Source organism: Labrus bergylta, chromosome 14 (genome assembly GCF_963930695.1).
Source record: "Labrus bergylta chromosome 14, fLabBer1.1, whole genome shotgun sequence".
NCBI classification, from domain to species: domain Eukaryota; kingdom Metazoa; phylum Chordata; class Actinopteri; order Labriformes; family Labridae; genus Labrus; species Labrus bergylta.
This window is the reverse complement of record NC_089208.1, coordinates 3084220-3094018: the sequence shown is the minus strand read 5'-3', so window position 1 is coordinate 3094018 and position 9799 is coordinate 3084220. Positions and strand designations below refer to the sequence as shown.

The 9799-nt window shown below is 38.7% G+C and overlaps 1 protein-coding gene across 1 annotated transcript in view; it reads left to right on the top strand.

Annotated features, from left to right (window-relative positions):
* The first annotated feature begins 1240 nt into the window (after nucleotides 1–1240).
* Nucleotides 1241–9799, top strand: part of arhgef12b (Rho guanine nucleotide exchange factor (GEF) 12b) — a 41771-nt gene continuing 33212 nt past the window's right edge. The window contains exon 1 of the mRNA XM_020647106.3: nucleotides 1241–1971. Coding sequence (XP_020502762.2) covers nucleotides 1940–1971 — 32 coding nt within the window. The 5' untranslated portion in view covers nucleotides 1241–1939. The remainder of the gene's footprint in view (nucleotides 1972–9799) is intronic.

Sequence of the window (9799 nt, the reverse complement as noted above, 5' to 3'; positions counted from 1 at the left end):
TCACGACACAGACACATTTTTTTCTATACAAATTAGTGATTGGGAACTTAAATAATAACAACAAAAAATGTTAATCATAGGAGCCCAATATCGGGAATTGTTTATTTCCTACCTAATTGATGTTTTTTCTGCTATTTAGACAGTGTGCAGGAGTTTGCCCTCAATTTTGTGATGGAGTTTCAAAACATGTGGTGTAGAATAAGTATCACGGTACTGAACATCTTGAAAAGCTTAATAAGAACAAAAGACGTCACTTGAGGACATATTATGTTCTGAGTGGTTGAAAACATGTATCTTATTATTCACAATACCTCATTAAATAATAATATACGTGATAGACCTGTACAATGTGCGTATGGCATGTCTTTGCATGTAAATATTGTATTATTATTATTATTATTATTATTATTATTATTATTATTTAGCATCAATATATATACATATATACTGTTCATTCTATATATTTTATTATATTATTATATTAGTCTATATTATATAACATTTCATTATATTACACTATATTATATTATATTATATAACTGCACTCTGCATTACTGTGGTACAACACTGCCTCTCTTCTCTGCTGTTTACATTACTTGCTGCTATTTTTCATACCAAGTCACTTTAATCATCACTTGTCACTTTATCTTGTCATTGTCTGTAAATACTGTCTCAACTCCCTGCATAGTTAACTTCATCATTCATTTTGTACTTGTATATACCCTCTGTTTTTATTTTTATTTATCTTATCTGTTCTGTTTAATGTGTATTTTGAGCTTTCTTGTCTGTGCTGCTGCAACGCCCGAATTTCCCCTCTGAGGATCAATAAAGTATTATCCTATCCTATCCTATCCTAAATACATGTACTGACTGAACAGATATATGTCCAATGTAAAACCATATAAATATAAATGAACAAATGAAATGTTAAACTGCATTATCCCTATAAAATAAAAATTAAATTAAATCTGTTATTTAGGTAAAGTACAAATACCACCATACTTAAGTAGCCTGAGAAAAGTAGTAGCATTAAAAATGCACATAAAGTACCAATTAATTAACAATCAATTAAGTTACTCTATTCTCTCCTCTTTACACTTTTTGTTGTAAGTTATTAGAAAATAATCGGTTTATATCAGTGAGTTTAGCAAACTACGAGGTGTTCCTGAACGCAACGGGATGGAAGGTGGGTTTTTCTCCTCTTCTTGCTCTTTTGGGGAGTGAGCAGGAGGTTGGGAGGGGGGCTGAGCGTTTCCTTTTTTCCCCCATTTGCATCACACTGTGAAGCAAAAAAAACAAAAACAAGACTAAACTACAAATGAGGTCTGGATTAAAGTGAGCAGACCTGGAAGAGGATGCTGCAAAAAACTACAAAGCTTCCAAAACAACACCGACTCACTCAGTCAGTCAGTCAGTCAGTCAGTCGACGGACAGACTGCTCAGTGAAGGACGGAAATAAAAAAGGACAGATCAGCCAAAGTTTGACGCAATTCTTCAGGAATAACCAGGAATAGACCGGAGTGTCATCATCGAAGTATCTCACAGAGAAAAAAAACAGCGATTTCCCTCAACTTTGGACCCGCAGGTAATCTGAGGAAGTGGGGAAAACCGATAAAGCAAGTTGTGTTGCAGAAATTCACATTTTTTCCAAAGCGGACAAATCTCATTTTTGATACATCGTGAAGGATTTGAACTTTCATCAACGCCGCTTGTAAATGAATCCGAGTGGAGTTTCTGATCCTCAAAGAGACACTCCCATGAGAATAACGGAGTTTTAGGCTCTGTATGCTGGAGATAACGACTTTGTCGATGTTTTCTGGACATGGACAGACACCGAGGAGTCAAAATCAAAAGGCCTCTTTAATGAAATAAACAGCCGGGTGTTATAATGAAAATGTTAATTCGGTGAAGTCTTTGGGAAACTCTTCAGGGAAGCCCAATGAGTGGCCCACAGTCAACACTCACTGACAGGTAAGACAGAAGCTCAACTTCTTCATATTTTGGTGTATGATTCAAATTTAACATTCTTGTACACGATTTATCACAGGTACAATTAGTTTTATACTCATTTAAGAATGGAAAGACAACCATCTAAATAAGCGCAAAACTCCATTGACAAATCATTCAGTTTAAGGTTATCCTACTTTTTGAGAAGCATACACAAGTAGCAGGACATGTTAATGATGATTTTATCATTTGGGCCTATATTCTGGTCAGTACGGTGATGAAAAAGATGAGAAAAACAAACCAGAGTTTCTCTAAATTAGTGGTACATAACTTCTATTTGCCCTCTTTTTGACGCTTTGTATCGTGGGACTGCGGTCTCTGTACTAAAGGGTCGTATGACATTTAAGTTGAATTTTGATAATATAAAAGGTGCTTGATCCACTAAGTGTATGCCGAACTTTTTTTAAAGGCTTTGATTATTTCTCTGAGTTCTTAAAGTAGCTTTAAACTCCCGTGTTTACCTGGCAAATCTGAGGCAAGTTACAATTCTGAGATTTCTCAACGAAGTTCGTTAAAGCGTTGCAGGAAAAACAAAAACAAATGGGACATAAAGAGGCTCGTTTTCCTCCCTCTTTAGTTGTGATGCTGATTGGGTTTGAGTGTTAATGACAAGCTTGACCTTCCCATCCAGCAGGGGGCCTGTTCCTTAACGCTTCATTCTGTACTTGTGGCCCCTAAAGGTCATTTGACATCTGAGGCTCTCTGCACCTTTTTTTTTTTTTTTCCTGTTCAAACACCAACAACAACAAGGACAGGATGCTGAGGATCACAGACTCAGCCTCCGGTAAACGTTTCTGTCCTAGACACCTGAGTATGAGACGATTTCCCTCGTGTCTGGCTCAACTTAAGGTGATGAAATTGAAACATCTGAGAGTAAAGAAGCCTCTTAGTAGCTGGAAACAGTCCCTGATATTGAGCAAGACTTCTTATATCCCCACAGACACACACTCTATTGAATATCTCTGCTGTTTCTTTATAACTCCACAGTCACAAGATGTCATCTGAAATTGCAACTGCCTGCAGACAACTCAACAAAATGTCACCGTAACCTGTGTGTACAGATATGTGTTGCCATGTGAGAGCTCTTTTTATTGATCACAGAAACCACAGGCTGTCACAAGGGGAAACGGTGCACACTTTCATCCATTTTCTATCGCAGGGTTTTGTTGGTAAAAAAAAAGCTCTGTATGAGGTGAATTGTTTTTTCTGAAGGCTAATGGCTAACTCTCGTCCTTTTCAGATTCCATCCCACATAAGTCACTTGTGTATTTTTACTCTGAGCAATCAGGACTTTCCTCTGAGGAAGCGCCAAAACAAAGGCACACATGACTGATTTCGGAAAGTCAAACAAAGTCATTTGATTTTCTGACCTTCAGCCTGCAGTGAGGCCCGAGCTGTTCGTCTGCTCTGCTGCCTCCTTCTTCTTCTTCTTCTTTTTTTTTTTTTACAAGACCAGGCCTCTTTTTTATGTAGCTTTCATTTCTGTTATGCTCCCATTAAAAAAAAAAAAAAAATCACATGGAAACTGTATTCAGTTTAAAATCCTAACAGACTGTGGAAGTGGAAAGCATGAGACACACACCAGAGAAACCCGGAAAGTGTGTGAAACAGTTCTCCTCCTACAGCCCAGGTTATGACATAACTGCAGTAACTAAACTACTTAAAGATGAGTCATGTCAAACAACAGCCGAATCATGACATCCTATCAACACAATCACCTTGATCACACTCGCACAAAACTTCCTGAAAATCTTCTGATGTGTTTTGAGGTTGAGCTGATTTTTCACTCGGACTTTATCCAGAGTTTCTCCTGCCAGGGCCCTATAGTATTTTTTTCCGCATCAGAGTGAGCTGATGTGAGAACGCAGCAGGATATAATCAGGAGAATTCACCTGGAGCGAGGGAGAGGGGGTGTTGACGTTTATTCCCTCTGATCAGTGGACGGCCACGGACTGTCTGCACGAGACTTTTACAAGCTCGGTGCAACTGTTTTTTCTCCACTCTGTTGTTGATGTTCTGAATCTGTGGAGCTTCACTTAACATTGATATAAAGGAATATATTATTATTATAGCGTGTTATAGCAGACTGTTGAAATTGTAAAGTGTACGCTCGGCTTCACTTGCTCCACATGCATCATGAAACTGACCATCTGACCTACAGAGAGCTTTCATTGGCCGCTCTGGTCCTCATCTTACCTCTCCTCGCTAAACCCACAAAGGATGGCACAAGAATTAATTAAACATACCAAACTTAGAGTATGGAAAAATATGTTCCCTGTTCTTCACGTGTAACATATGTCTCTGTATATGAAGGCAGGCTGCCTTTGTTGCACCCGGTGTGTCTGTGCTGCAGATGTCTTCACTGAGACTTATTTTACCTCTCTTGTTTTACTTGCATAGCAGAGTTTCAATGTGATCCCTGTCGTCTGATCTGGCCATGCTGCTTCCTCCCCTCTGTATGTGCATCTTTAGGTTAATACTGTTGCTTTGCTCTTCAGTGATAAGTTCCTTTTGTTTCGTCATCTAAACAACAGACTCGTAGGTGTATTTTGAAGGTTATAACTGAAGCTCGTACTACCAAAAAAAAAAAAAGGGTTCAGTTGCCGGGCAACATCAGTGCCAGCTCCAGCGGCGGGTCGGTCACCTCTCAGACGTAGTTCAGGGGTTTCTCAGTGAGAAGAATTCAAAGTGAGGAGCCTGCTAGGTTTCCCCCGAACATTTGTGATATTTTACAGTCTGGATGTGAAACCCCCAGCGTGGGACATGTTCTCCTGTCTGCAGGGCCTCCAGGGATCCACTGAAACCACCCTCTCTTAAACTGTGTTTGTAGGAGACTACAGATTATTGGAACTTTTTTTTGGGCTTGTTTTGTCAGTTCTGATGATCACAGAACAGAAACATGGAAATGCTGCTGAATAAAACGATCAAACACAAATAGTGAGACAATCAGACTGACAGTGAATAAACATGGACCAAGCCTCATCCATTGGTTAGCGAAGGTGACATTTGAAGTCCGTTGATGGCGATGGCCATATTGGAAATTCTGTCTCAACCTATTTTTCGGTTGACCTAACACTGCAAGAGCTGAAATTGAGGCCGGTCTTAAAGGTGCGTTCCATTTACATGGTAATGCTGATCTCAGAGCTGGGAATGACCTCACATCCGAGTTAACAGAGTTCCACTTGCGAGTTGGAAACAAGTCAAACAAGTACCTGTGTTTTGTTAGCTAATAGCTGGTGATTAAATACTACATGATAGTTTGTGTTCCAAAATAACATGACAACACCTCATCAGAGAGAACTTGCACGTTGCTATCGGTGGGATTTTATTTTATTACTCAAAAAGAGGACTCAGCTGCTAACAAACACAATAGTTACCACTAAAACGTTACTGTTGATGCATGTGGCAGCCATGTTGGATTTCTACTCTGGCTACTGAAGGTTCTCTGAGTGTCAAAGTCGGAATACTAACTTCAGGGGGCGTTCCTGATGACGTATAATGCCGGCAACTTGGAATTTAAAACGAACTTCATGTTAACCGTAGTCTAAGTATAATCCAAGTTTTTTTTATCAAAGCAGCTCGTACAACAACAGAACGGCAGCTTTCAGCACCAGCTCCCGCTTCCTTATGCAGCACTCTTTGACGTAACATCCGGTGTTTCCATGGCAACGATAAACATTTTTTGTTACAACTATAAAATGAATGATTTCTTTGGCTTTGATAACTGTTGAAAATATTTGAGGTGATGTAAGTACTCAAAATGTCTTTTTCAGGTTTTTCAGGTTTAGTCAGTTTTTAATAAATTTAGAAATTTGAATGTAAAAATTGTCAGAAAATTCTACATATTGTACCTTTTAAAAGGCAGACAAAGCTGAACCTCGTTCCTGATTGTGTTTGCAACTGATGGACTGTTGTGCAAAATGTAAATGCACATGTCAACAGGAGTTTTGTTTTCTGGAAATATGTGCTCAATGAAACAGGCCACATTTTTTCTCTATAAAATGATTTACTCATTAGTCTTGTTTCTGGTCCTTAGTTGCCAATTTTCACAATATTGCAAATCATAAGAAGCGTCCTATTTCATTTTTCTTTGTGTAAAAGTCATATTTTTTGTTAAGCTGTGCCGGGCTTTTACAGGTCTATGCACATAGGTTGAACCAAAACCATTTATATTTTATGCATTAAGCTAAACTGATGCACCAGATTCTTCTGCACAGCTTGCATGCAAAATACAAAGTTATTGAACTCAGCCTCTGATGAACTCAGAAAAATGACTCTGCTAAACTTTCACTGGGCTCTCCTTTTGTTTGCCGAGTGTTTTCAGAAGTTGGTCCCAGGATCGGCCCATGAGGTGAATGTACCACAGTCTCTGCTTTTGTAAATCAGGCCTGATTACATTCAGACACAAATACATGTAAATGTGTTCCACAGAGTTCTTGTAGGGAAAGCAGGGAGCCGGTAGAAGGCTGGATCCAAACCCTTTAAGGCTGTCTGACAACACATTGATGATTTGTTAAAAATCATGCAGTCTAAATAATACCTCTTCACCCTGAGGTTCATGAGGGTGTGTTCCAGCTTTACTATCTAATCCTTTTGTTGTGTGTGTGAAAATGTTTAACCTAGATGTCAGGCAGGCTGGTGTGCGCCTGCGGGCCATTCTTTGATCCTGGATGGGTCATAAACCTGAATGCCAACCAGCCGTGTACCAGCTCTTTTTGCTCTTTGTCACACAGTTTTGCTGATCTGTGTATTTTCCCGCCTACCGACCTCCCACAGCCCCCCCCCACCTCCCACCCTCTGACGGGAAGTGTGACATCACTGTTAAACAATGTCTGTCGGACCCACCAAGCCACCCCTTCCCCACGGACTCTGCTGCTGGTGACACATCAGTGCAGGATGGCGACCGACCAGACGAGCCCACTGGTCCTGCCACTGTATGCAGTACAGATTGAGATACTCTTCATGCGTCACAGAATCTAGATTTTGAGCTTTTTCACTTTAAAGAATAGTTGTGTTATTGTATTATTTATCGTATTATCCCTCCTATAAGCTGTTCTTTTAGAAATTGTATGTTGCAGTCGGTTTGTTTTGAAACTTCCACCCAAACTCGGTGTGCTCGGTAAAACTGCACCCTCGTAAAACAGTCCCAATAAAGTCACTCATTTACTTTCAGAGGCTTTGTAAACAAATGTGTTGTCAGTCTATGAAGCCAAGGATATAAACATGCTTAATGTCCACATTTGGATGAAATAATTCCATGACTTGATGTGACTTGATGATAAAGAAATAGTTCAGATCTTTATTCACAGACTCTGCATAGGAACACAGTTTTATCTGGCTCATCCCTCTGAGCTCTTTCTGAAATATCTCCAGCTCAAAAATACAGAATCTATTGGCACAGGATCTGTTTCTGGTTTCCATTTGTAGTGCACATTGTATTGTCCACTAGTGTTTCAGCATTGATGGTATGCAGGACAAACAGTCTGTGTGGAGAGCTAACGGGGCAAAACACAATCCACCGCAATGTTAATCCCATAACCCTTCAGCATTTATCCAACAAAAAATACAGATTTGAATAATGTCTATAAGCAGACATCTGAATACAAGTGCATCCCATTTGTGGTTTTATTTTTCAATAACAACTCCAATAATGTTTTCCAAAGTCAGATTGTAAACAACAGCAACAGAGAAGGAAGTCTTAGCACAAATTTCCTTAATTGCTAACAGCCAACCCCAAAAGGTTGGCCTTGGATCCGAGGCTCTATCATCTTGTCTTCCTTTAAAAAGACAGACAGCCAACAGCAAGGACTGGCAAGCAAGATAATCTGGCCGATTTTGGTCCTAAATCCCCCCTTTGGGCAAGTCCCGATGTTAATGGTTCTAAAGATGATCTTGCCAGATTTTCCTGTGATATGAGGTCTGTTAAGATACATCTTTTTTTCTTTTCTTACCACTGTAACTTTTGCTGCTTTGCTAAAGTGCTCATGATGGATAGGCCGGATCTTTGTAGCATAGCAATGAGTAAGGTCTTTTACCTGCTCTTTAGTAATGTTAACAGACAAAGAGTAAGGTCTTTTACCTGCTCTTTGTAAAGTGTCTCGAGATAACACTTGTTATGAGTTCAAGCTATACAAATATAAATTGATTGATTGATTGATTGATCTAATCTGTTTGGAAGGATGTTGGAGCTGCCCTGATTTCAAATCGTGATTATTAACCGTGTTAAGTATTTATGAGCCGATCTCCTGTGAGGGGAAACCGGAGAACAGCTGAGTTGTGGATTGTGACGCAAGTGAAACAAAAGCCAATCGGGAAGTGAGCTGACTGAAGAAGGAAGGGAAGACAATCACTTTCTACTCACCTCCAGCTCATACTCTAACACTGTCTCCACATCTGTATCTATAGTTGTTACTTTTTCATGCATTTTCAGTAAAAGTAGTCAAGAATAATCACAAATTCTACTTGCCTGCTGTCTGCTATATTTTTTGACTCTAAAGGCATGTTGTCCGTGTGAGATTTTGCAAGTTTTCCAGTATTTAAAAGTCAGGACTTTGGATGTTTATGATTGATATATTAAAGATGAAGATAAAGATAAACTTTATTGATCCCCCATGGGGGAAATTTTTTCATTACAACAGCTCAAGAAAACAGGAAACAGGAATATAATTATTAAAAATAACAAGAAGTTAAAAATCAAACATATGTACATCAGTTAAATAAAGGGAGAAAAAATACAATAATAGAAAAATACCAGCTATGTACACTTCCACTTGTGGAAAGAGTTATAAATATTTATTAAAATAAACGTATTTAATGTTTATAATGTGCTGTTTTGGTCATATCGTTGCTCTCCACACACTGTAGGAACAAAATTTGTTAATCTGTAACTTGGTCATGTGTTGGGTCTTTCACATTTTCAGTATCTGTAAAGATTTTTAGGTCATCCTTCATAGACAAACACTGAGAGCACCATTAGCCGTTTAAAATAAAATTTGGACAATTAATTGTTCATAAGCAAAACCATAACAAATGAAAATGTGTTGGGAATTGTTAACCTGGTCTTCATGTGTACATGCCCAACAAAAATCTGTCTGCAGCTTTAATTGTTGTATTTTCAAGATTGATCTAGACTTTCTTTTCCGCTTAACACAGACTAGATTTGTCTTAAACTCCTGAAAACTTGTTGAAATGTTCAGAGTGAGCTGCATGTCTGAACGCAGAAAGCCACATATTTCACTCCGACTTTAACCTGGAGTCTTTCCTGCCAGCCCCATAGTAAATGTTCTGCGTGAAGTCAGGGTGAACTGATGAGAGAGTGTAGTATGAGCAGTAACAGCGATGTACTATTATAGACGGATCAGTCTTATATTAATGTTGTGGCAACTGTAATGATGATGAAACAGGGAGGACTGATTGTGTTAATTATAGAGGTTGAAGTTGAGCAGCTCCTAGATTCATTTTAATATTTATGTTGGTGATAAAAGATATAAGGCTGATATTATCAGGAGCTCCCAGGAGACATGTGGTACATGGAGATTTAGATCGAAAGTAAAGTGTAGCCTCGGTGCTTTTTCTGTGTTTCTAACAGTTTGCCTTGTGCAATCACTTAGTACAACAATCAAATTATTACATTAACCTGTTTGCAAGGATTAAAGTGTTAAATAAGGACCTTAGTTGAGTGATTAAATAACTTGTTTTCTGTGAAAGCAAAGGGACAAGTATCATAATTGTGTTGTTCAGTCATGTAAACAATGCTCCTGTCATTTCTAAATTGTGTTCAGTGATCTTTAAA